General features: G+C 38.9%; 1 protein-coding gene across 4 annotated transcripts in view; it reads left to right on the top strand.

Moving 5' to 3' along the window:
- fhod3b (formin homology 2 domain containing 3b) overlaps nucleotides 1-21257 on the top strand; it is a 168849-nt gene that overhangs the window by 130213 nt on the left and 17379 nt on the right. Inside the window, exons 11-18 of one of the 4 annotated variants that reach the window (XM_065245998.2) lie at nucleotides 877-927; nucleotides 4769-4816; nucleotides 6024-6128; nucleotides 6635-6769; nucleotides 9879-9929; nucleotides 11349-11539; nucleotides 14831-15316; nucleotides 15809-16722. In XM_065245998.2, coding sequence (XP_065102070.2) covers nucleotides 877-927; nucleotides 4769-4816; nucleotides 6024-6128; nucleotides 6635-6769; nucleotides 9879-9929; nucleotides 11349-11539; nucleotides 14831-15316; nucleotides 15809-16722 — 1981 coding nt within the window. Of the gene's footprint in view, nucleotides 1-876; nucleotides 928-958; nucleotides 1489-4768; nucleotides 4817-6023; nucleotides 6129-6634; nucleotides 6770-9878; nucleotides 9930-11348; nucleotides 11540-14830; nucleotides 15317-15808; nucleotides 16723-21257 lie in introns of those variants that run through there. The other 3 variants (XM_073811643.1, XM_065245999.2, XM_065246000.2) reach the window with 3 other exon arrangements.

Below are 21257 nucleotides of genomic sequence, written 5' to 3'. Positions count from 1 at the left end.
TTTTGTTGTGTCTGCTGATAACTCAGATAACTCACTTTTGGATTGCAAGTCAAAATAGGGTAACAGAGCTTCAATGGGTTGCTCACCCCCACAGCCAACTAAAGTTTTGGAATATATTTTAAATGGTAATGCATTAAAATAAGCTTGTATGAACTCACAATGATTAATATAGTTCTCAGCATTTATTAATCTTTGTTAATGTTAATGCTATTTATGCATTAAGGCAGACTTTTTATTTTTTATCAGTATGTGCGTTCCCTGGGATTGAACTCATGACCTTTTGCCCTGCTAATGCATTACTCTACTAATTGAGCTACAAGTACAATAGTTAAGGCCAGTTAAAATGTTCATATTAGTTTATTAATTTCTAATGATAACAGTAAAAACTTTTGATTAAAGGGAACCTATTATGCAAAATTCACTTTGTTGGAAGGTGTTTGGACATAAATGTGTGTTGGAAGTGTCTGAACACAACCACCCTACAATTAAAAACAAAATCCACCCACTCCTTTATTTTTAAACCCCATAAAACCAACGCAGTCTCATTATGCAGGGTTCAGACCAGACACAGTAGAGGCGTCAAGGTTAGACATGCTGTTTTAAATCTCTTGTTAATGTGATGTCACACTGATAAAGCTCTGCCCACAGCCGATGACTGACACATGTGTAAGGTCACATATGTAACTTATTTAATTATGAAATGAAAGAAAATTTTGAATGTTTATATTCTGTAAAACTGTTTAAATGTCATATTGTAACCTTCTTGTGCGTCTCGTCTGTTCTCAAAGCATGCAGTAAACCTTCTTCTCCCTTCCTTTCTGTTCCTACTTTGGTTTCATCGCTCATCCCTCCTTAAAACCCTCCTTTTCACCACAGAGAGGAGGAAGAGGAGGAGGAGAAGGAACTCTCTAGACAGGCATCTGAAAGGTATTTCAGGGTATAGAGTCATCGAGCTAGAAACCAGGTTCTAGATCCTCTTCCGTATCTGATGCTATCTCTTCCCTGACTTTACTAACAGCCAGTTCTTCTCTCCCAACATCTCATCATTTACTAGAATGTCTGCTGTTACTCTCTTATTTGTAGCTGGATGGCATCAACCGTAGAGGAAGCTTCTAGCTTGTGTTTGCCTTTTAAGTGCATGGGCAACTTCATTCCAAAAGCTGCTGACACAGACAGTGGGGAAAACCTCAGGGGCAAGTCTGGGATCGGGGTTATCTGCAAGGGCCCGGTGTCTTCCCCTCCCCTGACCCCTGATTTTGGCCCCGTGATATCAGCCAGATTGTCTTCTTGGGCCTCTGTCAGGTCCTTGGGTGCCCTCCCATCCCAGGGTTCCTCTGTCACCTCCTCAGCCTCCACCTCCCCGAGCGAGGACACCCTGTCCCCCGTCTTCCCTTCCTCCCTTCAATCTACTTGCCCGGTGGATCTGGACGATGTAGCATCGGGCACCCCTCAGGGCCAGATGGGCCGAGACCCAGACAAGCACTGCAGGTAGTGCAGATAGACGCAGTAGATTCTCGCCAATCACAGAATACCATGCATGTGCACACAATGGCCCTTTTCCAAACCTACCTAGATGGCACGGTTAGGGATCATCGGTTTGGTCTTGGTGCTTTATAGTCTATGGTCAACTACTGTGGTAATAAACCTACTTCATCATCCATGCCTATGTAGACAGTAGGGTTTGGAATAGAGTCAACCCATACACTTAAATACTGTAATTGAGATCTCTGAGAGATTAACTTTGGGAATGTCTGTTTTGGCTTAATTGTTTGTAAGAAAACAAGCATAGCACAGGATTCCCAATATCTAAGGATCTCCTGTGAATGGCGAGGGTTTATTGTTTTGCCTGCTCCATCAAGCCCACCTTATAAAACCAGTCAGACCCTCACCTTGTGGATCACCACCTTCTCTTTTTTTTGTTCCCTTTCAATTGAGCCATTTCCCCGGATCCCACTCGCACCCTTTGCAAAGTGCTATGCTCACTGCGACTTAACTTGCAATATTGTCTTATCGTGTCCTGTAGTGGGTTTTATGTTGCTTCTTTAATATTTAATGGAATGCAAAATACAGAGGGTTTCAGAAACCAAAGTCTATTTTCATTGAACCTGCAGCGCAAGACGCTCCCTGAAGGATGCTAACTTTTACTGACTTTTCATCTGCCTTTCAGTGGTGCACCGTACCACCACACAGCCAAAAGACGTCTGTAAATTAAGTCGTATATAAAAGTGCAGTTGTATTTCATTCTGAACAGTGCCTGTTGGGTCCGTGTTTCACGAGCTGAAAATGCCTTGCGATGTCTCATGCATGTTTGTCTGACATTAATGCTATGGCAGCTTGAGGAACCCATCTGGATTTTAAAGTGGATCAAAGGCGTCTCTTTTTACATAGATGTGCTTTACAGTTGAATGATCTAGTTGCACAGTCTTATGTTAAAAGTGCTTGCACCACTCACCTTATTTATATATAAAGACCATAAGTAAGACATGTACACTAATAATGTGATTATTTCCAATAATCTGAATAAGGAGATAATCGCAGTAAGATGTTTACATGCAGTTTTTATTTTCTGTTTATTCGCTAATAATTGTACTTATCATTCACACATAACCCAAGCACAGGACAAATAATTAACCTATGGACATATTTCTTTATTCGGTGCAGTTATGAAGACAGAAATATTCAACCTGATCTCAAAAGAATTCGTACATATTTAACAAGTTGGCTAATTTGCATGTATTCGTACGAAGTAAATCGTGCAAAAAAATATGATTATCATAAAACAAAACTCTAACAAAACCCACCCTTAACCCCAACATCACAGGGCTCAAGGCAAATCGTACAAAAATGTATGAATGTGGTCGAACAAATTAGCCACTTAATAAAATATGTACAAATTATTATTAGATAGCGTTAAAATATTAGGTTCTTTGCATAGTTTCTGGATGAAGGCAGGCTGCTGAGTCGTGTCAACAGAGTTAATGGAAAACTTCCTACTGTTAAGTTAACTCCAAAAATGTGCTTAAGGTGTGTGACAAAAACACATGCACACTTCAGTTAGTGCAGTACAAATGTGATTAAAGCGTTGTCAAATAATTTTAAATACCTTAACAAAATGCAACAGACATGTGAAAAAATTATACTTAACTTTATGTATGTGCACAATACATAAAAAACTGACCACTAACAGAACTTGTTTTTCCTCACATAGAGGGTTCTGAAATTTTCTGACCTAAAAGAAAAACCAACAAAATTTTTAATTAATTAATTTGATGTAATTAACTGTTTTTGCAGTAATATGGACCCAGCACTACATGGCTTAACCCATTATTGTACTGTTAACATTGGTTACACTTTTTTTTTATAGTCCACTTTAGACATTCTACTAACTATAAACAACTTTGCAACTACATGTCAACTAACTTTCAATAATTTGCAACTATACGTCAACTAACTGTCATTAGAGTAATAGTAGACTGTAAGGGTTGGGGTTAGGTTAGAGGTTTGTGTTAGCGGAATAAGTTGACATGCACCTGCAAAGATACTTATAGTCAGTTGAATGTCTGTTGAAATATCATCACAATAAAGTGTTAGTAGATATCAAGCAGACAGTCTACTAATTCTCTAAAGATTGGTAGTTGATAAGTAGTTGCAGAGTTACTTATAATTAGTCAAATGTCTAATGTGGACTATCGAAATAAAGTGTTACCTTCATTTAAATTTAAAAATATAATTTTATTCATTTTAATTATTATTTTTGGATCATTGATTTTATTTCTCTAACACCTGAAGGAAACAATACGAAAAAAATATTTTTGACGGTGTTATAAAACGATTTGACAGATTATTAACACTTAATGACATTTTAATGATATGATATTTTAAACCTCAACTGTAGTTGAGGTCAAGAAAAATATTCATGATGCTCTTATAAAACTATTTGACAGAATATTAACAGTAATGACATTTTAATGACAAATTCAATTTGTAGCATGGTAAAAAAAAGTGGTCAGTTATCTTGTCTTGGTAATGTCAAGTTGTTATGACAAGTTATGATGTATTGGTTTATGTCAAGTTGTCATAACAAAAACATCTTAAACAATGTCATCTTTGCATTAAAAATGACAGAATTAAACAAATGACACTTAATTGCAGTTGTCATAAACGTGCATAAAATCTCCTTCATGTTCACTCACTAGTCAATACAGTTGTAATTACTTGTAAATCAAAGATGATTAAACTTAAAAATTTGCAAAAAATATTTTTACAGTGTAGTCATTGTTGTACTTATTTGCTTATTTGAATAAGAAGATGGGTAAATAAAGATTCTTCTTCTTTGAAAAAGTCAAATCACAATTGGATTTTTGTGACTTTTGGCGATGACGCTTAGCTTTGTCATCTAAAGTAATCTAGATCCTAGTGTACTGATAAAAGTTACAAGTGACAAAGGAAATTTACTTAAAGGAAACAGACCAAAAGTGTTGAAGAAAACTGACAATGCTGTGACAATATCTCTCATCCCAAATACAAGCTTTAATATAGCAAGCAAGGGTTAATGCTTTACAACACAGTATAGTTATTATTGAAGGGCTGTTATAAATTTGTATTATTTAAATAGATATTTCAAGCAGAGAAACTGCTTTGATTCACTTTCTGTCTGCATTGTCACTATACTTGTGTCCCTCTGTTGTCTGTTTGTCTACCTGTCAGTGAGAATGTGATTTACTGTATGTCTGTTACTAACATCTCATCTTCTGTCTCCTCTGTTCAGTCTGTCAGATGTTAGATACTCAAATGCATCACACAGCTCTCGTGGCAGGTAAGAGACCTGCCAAAGTTGGATCTGTTTGTGAGTTCTGATGCACACAAAATAAAAATAAAAAGGGTAGTTTGCGCTTTTAGCCATTTTATTCATGTAGGTGACACAGGTTTAAGTCTGCCTTGCATTATTTTCCCTACCATTACTTGTCCTGTCTCTGGCATCACGTATCGCAGTGACCCAAAACCACCAAACCAAACTCTTCCTGTTTTTAGTTTTTGTTTACTGTTTGTTAATTTCAGGCTTTCAACACTTTCTGTGACATGCTCTGATGGTGTGTGCAGTTAATCACAGCAGATCCAAACATGAAGACAAACGAGTCTGTGACCTCTTTTAATAAATATGTGGGATTTTGCAGCGCTACAAGCCCCCACATGTCTTGAATCATATCTCCCAATGCGAGGTCATGTGCTATATGTCTCCAGCCGGCGATCTGCACCGGCAGGCTGCTGTAGTTGGGGAGGAAAGTGCATTTTTGTCACCCACACATATGAAAACTGGATTTGGTCGAGCACCTGCGTGTGTTTTTGTGTCTCGGGCTGTTTGGGAGTAAGGGTTTGTAATGGCCTCTTCTCATATGGTGTCTGTTGTGTTATGGTCCAGATCGAGAGAGTCCATGACAACCATATACACAGACCACTGTGTGCACTAGCTGATGATATGTGTGATAAATGAAGTGAATGAACAAAAATGGTCATTTGTTACTACAGATGGATCTAGATTTAGCTTTATGCTGTTACTAGGGCAAAACATCTCCTTTCATTCATGGTTAGTTAGATAAATCATCCTGTTGCGGTCTCTATTATTCAATGAACAGTAAAATCTTAAGCATTTGAATGTTTAAATTCAGTATTCTGTTTTTTTATTATTATATATGCATATTTAAAAAGAAAAGCCTTTGTAATTGGAGGTTGTAGTACCATATACCCTACTTTTGGGGCATGTTGTCACAAAATGTCAACCTACTGTATATACTGTATTTTTTTTTCTTGGCTATAATGCTGGAAAAGCACCACTATCAAAGACATACATACCAAAGACATGAAACAAGAGAACTTTCTTGGAGTAAAAATGTGACAACTAGCCCCGGTGTCAACATAATCTTTTTATGTACATTTGTCTTATACTGTATGTTTGAGACTGTGGCTCAATAACTTAAAAGTAAATGAGCACTCTGGTGATAAATTGTGTTTCTTTCCTCTTGTAGTAATGGCTATGCAGGTACGTACCCTGGCAGGTCATCTGGGGTGTCTAGCGCCCCCTCCACTCACCACAATCGCTTCGGCCCAACTGCAGACAGTAAACCTGACAGGTGAGCACCCGCTCTTCTTTCATCTGCATATGGGTTTGATGCACAGAGGAATTTTCAAAATGGTAGAGGTTAAGCACATCAAAGCATATTTTTTTAAATGTATACATTTAAGTACTGTTGCAGCATTTCATTTTTTCTTGACATTTATTTTTCCCACTTCTGTTAAGGTTTTTTTTTTTTGAAACACAAATACAAAGTCTTTTTATTCAGTTTTATTCAGTCATACATCATATCACAGGTCCTTACATAGAAAGTTTATGTTACTGTACCTTTAAGACTTCTGTATATTTATTAATTCTGTTATAATTTGCTGTAAAACACTGAATTGCTGTTGATGTTTTTTTCCGAATCTGATGACATGGTTGTAATTTTAATATCAAGACAATATTACAGCATTTGTTAACATTAGTAAATTCATTAGCATTTATTCATCTTTGTTAATGTTATAATGCCAATACAAATGTTCATGGTAAATGCAATAAATTGTTGTTTCTTTTCTTCCACAGACCGCATCTGGGTGGTTTACTGACCTCCTCTTACAGGCAACACCAGGATTCTCTGAATGCAGAACGAGAGCGCAGACGCATGGAGAGAGAGGAAAGACTTCAAAGGATTGAAAGAGAGGAAAGAAACCGTTTCAAGTGTGTGGTCTTTCTCACAGTTTCATTATGATGCTACTTTAATTTATCATATGACAAATACTTCAGGGTTTGGAGCTTATCTAGTGATTAAGTGCAGTGTTTTGTCATGTCGTTTTTAAAATGACCATATAAAATCTTTATTTAACAGAAAAGGGACTGAGACCAACATCCAGTTTTTATCAGAAATCAGGGGAGTTAACCAGACAGGACAAATTATTCCTTATTATTATAATGATTTAGAAAGCATTTACAGTACGCTAGAATGAACAAGGTGGATTGCAGGAATACAAGTGAAGAGTTCATTGCATCCGACATGTTTTCTTGTAAAATTAAGAGGCTGTTTACACTTGGCATTAACATGCGTTTTCGTCGATCGGATCACAAGTGGATGACATTAATGCCAGGTGTAAACGGTGTTCAAAACGTTTTGAGCTCGTCCACTTTTGACCACTTTCAACCACATCCAGAGATAGTCGAAACCACTTTCGATCGGATCGCTTTGGAGTTGCGGAACGCAATGTGGTTGAATGTGTTCAAACAGCCACACGCGATCGCCTTCTCTCCGCCCATTTATCTAATCTGAGGTATTAAACACAAGTTTTACGTCTTTTTTTACTTCTGCCGTGAACATACGGTGAACAGCGCTATTTTTAGCCTATCATTGATAAAACTAAAGCGGAGGATCTCCGTAGTTTCGTTTTGAAAGCGTGAAAGTTGCGCGATCCTATTTCATCAATTGCGCTGAAAATTCAGAGAAAGCTCTTACATACACACGTACAAAACTCTCTGCAGCATGTTTACTTGCTAAACAAGCAGTGGACTCCGACATAATATTAGTTTGCGTCCATATAAACTCATAATTACTCCCGCACGGGTTTGAATGACAACAGAGAGACTCGCCCACCGTCTCACAGACCACCCCCTCACAGTATTCAGGACAGATGCGGTCGAAAGTTGACAAAAGAGACGGATTAAAATACCAGGTGTAAACGTGATGTGTCTCTCTCGTCCACTTGTGATCCGATCGATGAAAACACATCTTAATACCAAGTGTAAACAGCCCCTAAGATTTATTTATCAGGTTCTTTTGTTTAGGTTCAGTAATTTCACTTTAACTGTATGTTCACACCACCGCAGACTCAGTCAAAAACGCTTGTCAAAAAGTACGAGGAAGCTTGTTGAAGCTTTGGCCGCTCTGAAGAAACTTATGTTTTGGTAGGAACAAATGTTACATCATATGTTTCTTCGGAGTCAGCCAGCGAAGAACGTCTAGACTGTATTCCGATTGGTTGCTTGGGTTTTGCCGCTGCTTGTCGCTGAACCGCGTCATAGCTCATTACCATAAAGTTGAGAAGAGATTGACGCTCTGGTCGCTCAAAATGCGACGCCGATGGATTTGACGCTCCTTGCAGCTGAGAAGCCAGCTTCCATTGTAAATGAATGACTTCTGGTAAATTTGGAAGCTCAAGTCTGCGGCGGTGTGAAAGTACAGTAACTCTTTCCCTGCCATTGACAAGTTAACTCGTCTTCCCTGCCAATGACAAGTTTTTACAGCAATCCGTAATTCCGCTATTATCCACCAGGTGGTGCTCTTACCCATCTTATAAAACCTGGAAGCAAGCCCTTAGGGCAAACAGTAAAAACTCTGTGTATGTTTTGATGAACGCTCTGAATCTGATCTCTATCAAAAGTGCTTCACAGAAATGCAATTATCTCAGCTTTTTGATCAAAATGTGGTATTTCTAAAGAAACCTACTCATATTTGAGAGGTGATAAAAAACAAAGGAAGGTAGGATTTTTGTTTGTTTGTTTGAAAGCAGAGGGTCTGTTTTTTTTTCATTTGATATATAGTATGTTTATATATTTAAAGAAGAACATTTTCAGGAAGGCATTAAACCTTTGTGAAAATCTAAAAATGCTGCCGCTGGCTGGCAATTTTTTTTATAAAAACGCTGGCGGGGAAAGAGGTAATGGCAATGAAAAGCTTATTAGTCAGTCAATAAAATGCTGTATTTTCACAAATGTCACTTTAGTCATTTCACTGGTATTTAACAAATTTGTCTTTCGCTGCAAAACCCTCTTAAGTGCCAAAAAAGTATTTTAAAAAGTCTCAGTCACTCTTCAGTAGCTGGATTTCCTTCCAAACGTGAAGCAATTTTTTTCAAAATTAGCAAAAATAGAAAAACAAACAAATGCAAATTAGGTGCATTTCCATCAAGTTGCTTGAGAAAGTGATGCAGTGAAAAAAAATGTCTTTCTTACTTAGTATTTTTGTCTAATTTTCAATAGAAATATCTAAAAATTCTTAAATTAAGGTGTTTTTTCTTGATGAGCAAAACAACCTAAATAAGTCTAGTTTTAAGACAAATAATATACAATTTAATTGAAATTGTCCTTAAAACAAGCAAAATTATCTGCCAATGGGGTGAGAAAAAAAATTGTGAAATAAGATTTCTTTTTTCTTAAACACTTAATTGAAGTAAAATGTTCTCACCCCATTGGCAGATATGTTTGCTTGTTTTAAGCATAAATTCACTTAAATTGTATATTTTTTTGTCTAAAAACTAGTATTATTTTATTATTTTCTTAGGTCATTTTGCTCATAAAGAAAATACATCTTGATTTAAGAATTTTTAGATATTTCTACTGAAAACAAGACAAAAATATGAGGTAAGAAAGTCATTTTTTGCAGTGTGGTGTTATTGGTCACCTACTAACAAACAGTAAACAAAACAAGGCACACTTTGGAAAATATAGAGGCAGGAATGCATGTATTCACGATGGGGCAAGTTATTAATTTATTAGTAGTGCAGCTTGTAATTGGTACATTAAATGTTGTGCACAAAAGAAGGAATGCAGCATTTATGATGCAAACACTAACAGCAAGGGCAGTAAGATGACATCAACCCATACCCATATATATGGTAAAGACAACTTCAGTGGAAACAGCTAGATGATCAGTCACATGGGTTTAATGTTCGCTACGTCAGAATATATTCAGCAAATTTGACCTTAGGAATGATTGATGTCTGTGTGATATTTAAAAATGCATGCGTTTTTAACTTGTATTCTGTATATGTTTGCTCATGTCAAGTTTTTTTCATTGCAGTCGGGATTATGTGGACAAGAGAGAGGAAGTCCGGCAAGCTCGAGAAGAGAGGTACGAAGTGAACTCCTCTTGGAAACACATACATACTTTTATATACACTGTTAACTATGTTTGTCTTATCCCTTATAGTATATGTGGGGGTGTGGGAGCTTCAGTTATTATAACAACATAAAAATGAAAAATAACAAAACTCTTTTAAAAACTTAAAAGGACAGTCCATCCTGTCTGGTTTATGTTGAATTATATCACACTTTTGGCTCACATCAGAGCTGAGCTGTTTGTATCATTTCTTTTGTCTGGATGAATGACTGCAGTGTAATAAAATTATGGCCATTTTTAATATCAGTTGTCAGTATGTGACACACATTTGAAACATTTTATTAGAATGAACAGCAGACGGGAAGCGAATCGGCACGCGCTGCAGGTGAAATACGGCCCCTTTACGTCTGCTATAGATTAAGACATTTAAAGCGATCAGGAAGGGTGTGTAATTGGCTTTAGACATGGACTTTTTATTTACAGTAAACCTTTAAAACTTGTATCCTGGCAGATTGTATCCTGTATTTCTTTTAGATCTTTTTAGATTTTTTGCTTGATTATCTTATCAAAGTTTATGTGAACCATATATAATCTAATGCATTTATGAAATGAAAGGATCAACTTCAAGCCAACTTCAGCTGATAGGAAAAACTTTTATGTACTTACTGTATAAAACATCTTGATCTTGTTTTTGGTAAATCTTGCATGTTAGCGTTGGCGCTTAGTTTTAAAAAATGATAAGACGGAAGGAGAGCCGAATGCACCTTTTATAGAAAAGCTATTGGCAAAATAGGAGGCAATAAGAGAGGATTTGGTGTAGAAATATTTGGAAAAAGTCCATTTGTTCTGTGTATCAGTGTTTTAAAATATCCTCTCTATTTAAAGAAATTATTACTCACATGCTCGTTCTGTACCAGCAAACAGTGTTACCTGACTTGTGACCTTACAGTACCCTGGATCAACCTAAATTTAAAGGGACAGTTCACCCAAAAATCATCTTTTTCTAAATGTTGTTCTAAACCTGTCTGAGGGTAAGCACGCAGCTAATTGTAACCATTGACTTCCATAGTAGGAAAAATAAATATTATGGAAGTATTGTGATAAATGATGATGAAGATATTTTGATAAATGACGGTAAGCACACATTTGACGGTACCCATTGAATTACATCATATTTGTTTTTCCTACTATGGAAGTCAATGGGTACCACCAAGTGTGTGCTTACCATCATTTATTAAAATATCTTCTTTTGTGTTCATCAGAAAAAATACATTCATACAGGTTTACAACAACATGAGGATAAAAAATTATTTTTCGGGTTAACTATCCCTTTAAGTATCTTGATCTGGGGTGCTTGTAATTGAACTGCTAATGGTAGCAGAAATGGTAGCAGTTGTGGATGGATGAACATACACTTACTTTCCTTTATAGATACAAGCAGATAGAACGTGTGTCAGCGGATGAGAAAGAACGGGAACGAGCAAGGTCAGCGCCACGGGGGCGGACAGAAATCACCCTCAGTCTCAGTTCTCGAACATCCAGCAGCTCCTTGCCCCGTACTGCCGCTCCTCTGACCGTAGAGTCTCGAGAGGAGAAATGCTCTGTCCCACATCCAACACGAGGTGAGATTCCCATGTGCGTGGTTTAAATGCAATGTGTGGTGGGCATTTCAGGAAAAGACCCAGTTATTCCTTTAAAGTGTGGAATTGAGCAGTGACCACACAAATGTGTCGTAAAGGAAAACGGTTCATTCCAACAAATCCTTCAGGGCAGTCGGCCATTAAGAAAGCTTACATTTAAATCATTTTTATTGACCTCAAATATTAACCAACATTTCAGAAATTGGGTCAGTCAGCTTTTCACATGCAGCCACATCTGAATCTAAGAGCTTGGAGTTGGTATGAACAGACTGTGGTGACTGGAGCCCGGTTCATCAGACTCACTAGTTTTCGCTTGGCTTGAGGTTCCCATGCTCCTTATAACCTTTATACATAAAATACATATGTCATACACCATGCTGCTGATGTGGTCAACGAATTGCGATTTAGTTCGAGTTTTGATTCGGAGCACAAACCAGTCGTGACCGCAATGAGACAAAGTGCTTCCTTGCCTAATTTCTCTGGTATTGTGGAGTGTAGACCCGCCCACTGTGGATTCTCATTGGTCCTTTCTTTATAATATGTTATATATAAATTGTTTATAACTTTTAGAACAGTTGTCATCTTTAGGATATTTACTGAAAATATATAAAAGCTAACAACACAAATATTTCATAACAACGCAAAATCAGACACGACGACGTGGAGTGGCATGGGATTTTCAGTGCATTGAGAGGTTTTGAACCAGGCGCTGTTAGATTATATCTGTGTGGTTTATGAAGGACAGGCTCTTGGTCACACACTGGTCAAAGAGCGAGATTGTGGTCAGCCGTGTGTAAACGGATAGCTGTGTGGTTTCAGAGGGTTGAGATCCTCCCAATCTGAGCCTCCGGCACTTTCCTGAGACTGTAAATGTAAAGGAAGGGTCAGATTAATCTCAGCACAAATTCAACATGCATCACACCACTTTTGTAAATAGTTCATTAGTAAAGCAAACACGCTGTGTAATCCTTACAGAATTTTTGGGCTGACTGTTGTGTTAGTGTGGTAATGGAAATGGTCACACAAACAGAACTGGCCACAAGTCTAGCACACAGTTTAATGAATAGCCTTAATGTCTTGAGTTTCCATACAATTCCCATGCAAATGTATTGCAATGTATATCATGTTAAGTGTAAGAAACCTCAAGCTTTCAAAAAAAATCTGCCTATATTGGCGACTACAGCTGAAATTTTTCTCTGAATACAAGAGGATCTTAAAGTTTAAGACCTTATTGAAAATATGAAAATAACTTTAAACTCAGTTTCCCGGACAGAGTTTTAGATTAATCCAGGACAAGGCTTTAGGTGTATTAGGAAATTTAAGTAGTCATACCTTAAAAAAAACTTTACTGATGTGCATTTTGGGACAAAAAAATCCATTGATATATATATATATTAGTTTTTAGGGTAAACTCCCCTTCCACTTGAGCAATAGCAGGAAACTGCAGGATCTCTTAAACCTAAATAAAATTAAATCCTAATTTCTTATTTTAAAGAAATTAATCTATTTACTTCATTCTGCTCAAAAACACTCAAGATGTGTTTAGTGCCAAGAAAGGTCACACTAAACACTGACGTTGCCTAAAGAAGACATTTAGTCCTGAACATTTAATTTTTATTTTTTGTACATATTTCCTGTATTTTCTGTTTGTATAGATTGAAAAATAAATATGGCCGGACATTAAAACTTCTAAAACAAAGTCTGGTGTTGGTGGCCTAAGACTTTTGCACAGTACTGTATATGTTAAAGCAACACTATGTAGTTTCCATGTAAAAATGACTTACAGCTCCCCCATGTGGTTGAAAAGCGCAACAGTGCCTGGTATCAGACACTCTTCTGCAGGCAGGATGAGGGGCGGGGCTGTGTGCTCTTCCCTCCACCGCCACTTTCAGAGTGTGCTTGTAGCAGCTAGGAGGCTGCTCAGGTTGCAGCAACAGTACAATTTGTCCGGTTAAAAGTTGTTTTATCACTGAAATAATTTTAGAGACATTATTTAAAGGTAAAAAAACTACATAGTGTTGCTTTAAGTTACATCAGTGGAAAATGTTTTTTAAAAATTAAAGCAGCTCAAACATGCCTTTTAGTCTGGGACTAGGATAAGCCCTAGGAAAACGCCCCATAAAGTTTGAGGGTTTTTACAATTTAAAAAAGAGTTAAGTTATGATGCCAAAATATGAAGACGTATTTAAGATTCTTCATTGTTATTTTTCAGAGATGCACATCGGCCAATAATCTGTATCAGTCGATAAAACCAATTTTTCACGCTATTGGCCAATAGTTTAAAGGCAGTGTGCATGATTTAAAAAAAAACAATTTGGAAAAGGGAGTCGGACCGACTACCAAAACACACTTGTAGCCAATAAGCAGTAAGCAGCGTGTCTACTAACCGACATTGTTGCCTGGGTTGCGTATGTGTGGGGCGGGTCTATCAAAAGAAGGTACAGAGTCTATTATGTAGGGGCTTGTTTGTTTAAGTGATTTCAGATATCAACATTGGCTTTCAGAGATCATGCACCCCGCCTTTAAAAACAGCCGATAGTCATGGCCGATATATCCTGTCAATCAAAAAAGAACAGGAAAATGCAGTGAATTTGAGCTTTGTGTATATAAAATGTAAAGAAACATCACCTGTTAAATCAATATTAATGATCATTATATGAATATTTATATGAATGAAAATGTAATCTTCCGATTTAGTTCATACAAGTTAAATCATTATCGGCAGATATCAGTGTGAATAATCGGCTGTCGGTGAAAAAAAAATATTGGTGCATCTCTAGTTTTTTTTTAAGTTAATGTTTCTTAAATTTTATTAAGTTACTAATCAAATTTGTGACAGTGATCATGTTAACTAATTTATTTTACAATTTGTACATTTTTAAGAAATGTATGAGAGAAATCCAAAACAAAAGCATCCTCAAAAGTGCTGCACCCAACTGTATATTTCCATAATGACCACGCATGTATTTGCTATTAACAGTTCTCAGTCATATAGCTTCTATACTTTGCCTGTGCATGCAAACAAACGTGATTTCAAGGTTGTGTGGAATTTTGTTTTGTTATTCTTCATGCTCCTGTAGGATCACATTTCCTGTATTTATTTGCTTTTCCTAATGTGGAGGAGATGATGTGGTAATGCTATGTGGGTTACGGTAACACAGACACTGGGAATGTGAGGGACGAGAGATATATACATTATGTGTACAAGCAAAGTATGGTTGACTATTTTGTGCATACAAAGTAAAAACCAGAGCCAACTTTTTCTGCCCTCAGGAGCTGATTCAGAGTCGAGACGCCCTGTGCAGGCGGCAGTTGCGTGGCCTGCCTCAGAGCCTCCCTCTGCCTCCACGCCTGCCTCTGGGTCGCCCTCTAAACCACGAGAGGAGGAACAGAGTCCCTTGGAGCTGGCGGATATCACGCTCTCCTTGTCCCAGACGAGCACAGAGGCAAAGAGAGCTGAGAAAGAGATGACGACAGAAGGTGCTGAGGAAGAAGAGTCTGAGGAAATGGTAATTGTAAAGGAGGAGGAAAGAAAGGATGAAGAACCAAAAGGAAACTGTGAGGAGGAATCTAGCAGAACAGCAGGTACAGAGGAGAGACAGCAGTTGTTAGAAGAGAGCGCTGTCCTGAGTGAGAAAGAGCGACAGAATGAAGAACTGAATGAGAAAGATAACTGCTCCGCCTCCAGCATCTCTTCAGCAAGCAGCACTCTTGAGAGAGAGGAACGGGAGGAGAAACTTGTCGGCGACAGTGACTCAGGTAAGAACATCACGGGCATAATCACGTCACTACTAGAGCAAGCATTTTTCAACTTGCGCGTTTCTGGTGACAACGCTCAGTTCGCGGCGTTACCATGAGCTAGACGTGCGAATGAGGCAGAATTGCGCATACCGCATTGCGCTAAATGCCTCTAACCCTAACGCGTCTTTACATTGACTTAACATTGAAATCACTCTAGCTTGATGCTCTACCGTGCTCTACCAACAATTATCATGGAAAAAGTGAGAAAAAGTATTTTTTTTGTTTAAAACAAATTTACGGTACAGTCAGAAATATGTCTTTGTTCTGGTATTACTGAAATAGCCTCCCAGAGACGTTGCAAATATGGCCGCCAACTGCGATGACTTTACTTGGGATTTTGACCCAGATCACTATATAGCATGTGATCACCAGGTGTAATCAGCATCATACAGGTGTAAACGGGGTCCATATGGACACATTGATAACATTTAGCTCTCTTTTTACTTTTAGGCCAGTGGGCGGACTGTATAAATACAGCAGGCATCAATGAACCATGCAGAACAGTTCTCAACAGCAAACGCTTCATGCTGGACATGCTCTACTCGCGAAACGAAAAACCAGCAGAGGAAGAGGAGAAGGAGAAAGAGCAGGAGAATGAGAAAGAGCATTCCGGTCAGGAGTCTTCTGTTAGTAGCCTTGCTATTCGCATTTCCACATTGGAGGCGCGTCGGCAGGCGGGCGAGGAGAACATGAAGAAGATGGAAGTGGAACATCTGGACAACCAGGGTAACGTGCGAGCCGTAGCCGAGAAATTTGGAGATTTGGTGAAAGGACTGGCATCACCTCATGAGATGGAGCATCTTGGGAAGGAAAAACAGCCGCCGCAGGAGAAGCCTCCACCGGCTCCTTCACCGACACCCCCCAAAAAGGAGTCTGACCACATATGGGACCAGCTGATGGCCAAGCCACGTGAGCTTCGCATTAAAGAGTTGGACTTCACGGACTTGAGGGAGGAGGACGATGTGGACATTTTGGATGTTGGTAATGTAATTGGGTCTGGTGACCTCACGCCACCTCCTCCCCCACCTCCCTGCTTACCCAATCTTCCTCCCCCACCACCTTTGTTTGGATGCCCCCCACCTCCACCCATCCCTGGCATGATGATGCCCCCTCCGCCACCCTTTTTGGTGGCTCCCCCACATCTTGGATCTCCTCAGCTTAGTCGAGGAGATCCCCCACTCTTCCAGAAGAAGAAAAAGACCATCCGGCTGTTTTGGAATGAGGTGAGACCTGTAGACTGGCAATGCAACAACCAAAAGAAATGCAGAGAGTCACTGTGGTCCAAATTGGATCCCATTAAACTGGACACGGCGAAACTGGAAAACCTCTTTGAAACTAAATCCAAGGAGCTGCCAGTTACAAAGGTAATGATAAATTACCTTTTTTGGTTAATTGTTTTTGTTTGTTTACTGGTTAACCTAAAAAAATATGGCTTTGTGTCTTGAACCTTTGGTGTGTTACTTGATAGGAATGACCTCAAATATTTTGGCTTAAGGTGAGGTGTGTTATCACAAGTAATTAAATTTGTGATTTTTGTCAAAAACAGGCAAAAATTGTATAGACTTCAATTAACGGTGGGACACGAATCATGTCTAGGGACCTGAATGTCATATACTTGTCATAGGGGTGGACTCTTTTAATTATTTTGGCCAGTGAGTAACAACTAGCAATGGCACATACACTGCCAGAAGAAATGGTCATAAAACCGCTTCACTGATATCGGCATCCTTCCAGTCTCTATCGTAAAGGCCAAATACGGAAGTGACTTAAAATGCAATTCATCGACTGGCTGCTAGAGGCTGGCTCCAAAAGGAAGTCAATCCCATAGACCCCCCATTTTAAAATGCCCAATTTAACAGCAGAAATATGTTTACAGCCTGGTAAAAAAAAAGTGTTTTAGTCTGTATAGCTAATTTTGTCCTTCATGATAACTGTTAGGGGGGTGAATTTTTTTGTAACCTATCTGTTTAAATTATATTAAGCCTTAAAATTCTGCATAATTGAGGGTGTGGCAACTTGAGTAACGTTGCTGTCACTTCCTTTGTGCTAGGTGGGCATGGTTTCAGGAACATCAGCTCCACTCACGTCCCGCCTCTTTGCCCATTTTCAGTTATCTGCTAGTGATGCCCGGTGACACCCTGCCAATATGGCGACAGCAAGCTTTGCCAACTATTGGCTACAAAAAAGCTCTTCACAAACTTACGGGTGATGTCATGGACACTACGTCTATATTTTTTACAGTCTTATGGGCAGTACCCATTAAAAGGTCCCAGTATGTACAATTTAGTATACATTTGTTACCAATATGTACCTTCAAGGTACTTATATGCACTCTGTGGTACCAATATGAGGTACTATAATATGAACTCTTCTTGAAGGGGTACTGCCCCAGTGACCATTTTTTGACCCTTTTTTGACAGTGTAGCAATGCCCTGGCAGCCACCCACAACACCTTTACATTATGGTAGCAAAGTTAGCATTAAAAAAAATGTTTTATTGCTCTGTTTTTAACTTTCTGTTGGTCTCAATTCGTTTTTGAACACAAGCCATAGCGTCTAGCACCTTGATCTTTTCTTGGATTGTTCTTTGGTTTCTTAAGTAAAACACATGGTATGAATTCTGACACCTTTTTTGGCTAAGTATGTCCTTCACAGCTCATGACATGAATGCACGTGTAAAAGAGAGCTTTATGGTCACAATAGTAAGAGGTTGGCAGATTGCCTATGATGGATTCCTAGTATTATCTGAAAGCTCCATCAAAGCTTCATTCTAGGTCCCATGAAACCTCCTGTCACTCTGAACAAAGTCAAGTCGCTGCACTTAGAGCGTTTCAGAGCTGTTTCTGACACTCAGATCTTAACTGACTCAGTCAAAACACTCTCAGGATAATCAATACATCCTGTTACATAAATCTCAGGGACCATATGTGGGTTTTAAGTTGAAACAAGAACCAATCCATCATTCACATTAATGCATTTGACAGAAGCGACGTACAGTAAATTCAAGCTAGACATCGCATCTGTATAAGTGTCTGCTGGAAATCGAACCCACAACCTTGACGTTGGAACTTTGACTTTTCTCCTTACCTGAAATGAGTGACTGCTCACCATCGCGGTTTTTATGTGTTGGAGATGAAGATCTGTCTCATAGGCTTTTTACTCTTGGGCAGTGTTTTCTGTAGTGTCTCCAGTGATGTGGCCTTCATGGGGCTTCCTCTCCCTTCTGCTCTGAGCAGCTGTTTCTCATTTATTACCCATTTTTCCATCGCTTTTCTTTTCTGCACACCTTCTCTCCCCCTGCTTGGCAACAGATGGAAAACCATCATGGTCGCACTCCCTCAGAAATATTCTGAATCAAAAGTCCTGAAATAGTCCTCAGGTGCTTGCGTGCCTTTTTAGTGTGTAAACATTAGGCATGTCTGGGCTGTGTGGTCATATCTCAGGAAGCCTTGATTTTGATAATTGTCCACATTTAAGAAATGCCTTTCCTATTTATTCCAGTGGCAAGCGTGAGAGTAAGAGAACGCTAAAAGATCCTTATTTCATATTAGATGTGGGGAACAGATGAGTGTCTTTATGGTTAACTAAGCAGTGAGTGAAACCGCTTGCCGTGGGAACCGGGAGATTTGTTAGACTGTGTTCTCCTCCTCCAGTATATGCCTAGAAAGGTAAAACCTCACAAATAAAAAAAATTATTTGCCTTAGGGCGTTTTCAAATTAGTACTTTTGGTGTGCACCCGGGTTCGATTGACATCAGAGTTCGGTACATTTGGATGATGTGAACGCTGTCTTCCGAACTCGGGTGCGCACCCGCGAAACGTACTCGAGTCCGCTTAAAAAGGGTGGTCTGGGGTCCGGTTCATGTGAACTCCAGATCGGTTCGCTGCTAATGTGAGCGCAATCGTAACAAATCGTGGAAGTGAACCACTGTTAATTACGTATTATATGGAATGTCCCACCAAAACAGACGTGTGTGTTTGTGTGCGTGCACTTACCTTGACAACAAAATGCATAGAATGCTTGCTTGACTTTTGTTCTTATTTTTTTAAACTTTTGGTTTTGTTTTCAAAGAAATAATACAGAAATGCACTTGCGTCTGTCTTCCCCAAACATACTAAAGTCGTTTCGATGACAACGGTCTGTCCGCCGACGTCAATTTTTGCGGAGGCATTCAGAAATCATCTCTCTGCTTGGAGTTCGTCAATCACGGTTGTCGTCTTCTCGTTTACAGCGGTTGCCAAGCAACATGAGAACGCGCCGGCTGCAGCTTGATGATGCAAGCGTACCGCGGTTCGGATGCAAAAATAATATGTGAACACAGTCCATGGGGGGCATGGGGAGGGGGGAGCAATCGAACTTGGGTTCGGACCAGGCAATTGCACCAAATGTGAAACCTAGGGTTGCCACCTTTCTGAAATGGAAATAAGGAACGGGGGGGGGGGGTTGCCCGGGTCCGGTGACATGCCCCCACAGAAGATTTTTTTTTTTTTTAAATAACCCCTGAAATGAAGACTTCTGGTGAAAATAGTGGAAACTAATTAATACATTTAGATAAATATATTTTATACAACTTCTTAGGCCCTAAATATTTAATGAATAGCAAAGTATGCCTAAGTATACAAGACTGAACCACATACAGGGCCGGAGTGGGACTCATTTTCAGCCCTGGAGTTTCATGCCTTAGACCGGCCCACTTGCAATTCACTGTTTTTTTCAAATATATAATTTCATATTCCGTGCAAATGCAGTAAACAATTATAATTTTTGCCATAATCATGCAGCCCTACCATAAGACCATAATATTACTAAAGTAAACTTATTCAAAAACTAAAGGAAACAAATGTGTTTGTGTTTTCCACTATATTTCTATTTCTAAAAAAATGGTGAGTCTTGAGATTAACTGTTGGGTTGATAACGTTTGGAAAGCCCTGATATACAATACACAAGCAAGATTTATCAAGTATGCATTGGAAACAAATGGAAAAAATCTGTCTCTTTTTTAGTACTTAGATCATGTCTATTGCTAAATAACGTAGGCCTACATTGTGTTAAAAAAAAAGAAAACATCATGGATATACTTTTGAAACTACTTTTTTCAAATAAACTAATGAGTTTTGCATCAAATAGATTTTTGTTACTCTTGCAATAAACGATGAATAATGACTATTCATAGAGAATTCATCTATGACTTGGATAAAAAAATACGTTTTGTAAATTCTTTTCCTTTTAGAGGCCAGCTCGTTTGTATTAAGACGCGCTCAAGTTTATTTAAAATATAGACGCGCGGCCGGCAAGCGCACTCAAAAGACGCGCTCAAGTTTATTTAAAATATAATAGACGCGCGGCCGGCAAGCGCACTCAAAAGACGCGCTCAAGTTTATTTAAAATATTGACGCGCGGCCGGCAAGCGCACTCAAAAGACGCGCTCAAGTTTATTTAAGATATAATAGACGCGCGGCCGGCAAGCGCACTCAAAAGACGCGCTCAAGTTTATTTAAAATGTATACGCGCGGCCGGCAAGCGCACTCAAAAGACGCGCTCAAGTTTATTTTAAATAGACGCGCGGCCGGCAAGCGCACTCAATATAGACGCGTCTGAAACAAAACTCGTGTTTTGAAAACCAGTAGACAGCGGCACGTCCTGCGTTTCCCATGCGTTTTAGATGTTAGTGAACCCTAATGCAAGAATTCTTCCAATAAGTGGTCGGGACTCGGGACACAATCAACTTGTGCATAAAGCTGTGGGGACATCTCTCACCCGCAAATACGCGTCATCCCGGTGGCATGACAACACCGGCCCTTGTGGCCAAAAAAAAAACAGACCGGCCCACCGGGAATCCTCCCGGTTCTCCCTATGGCCAATCCGGGCCTGACATAGATGTGAAATATAAAGGCTATCAT

Source organism: Paramisgurnus dabryanus, chromosome 13, assembly GCF_030506205.2.
Source record: "Paramisgurnus dabryanus chromosome 13, PD_genome_1.1, whole genome shotgun sequence".
Classification (NCBI taxonomy): domain Eukaryota; kingdom Metazoa; phylum Chordata; class Actinopteri; order Cypriniformes; family Cobitidae; genus Paramisgurnus; species Paramisgurnus dabryanus.
The sequence above is the reverse complement of the archived record's forward strand: the minus strand, read 5'-3'. Positions and strand labels throughout refer to the sequence as shown.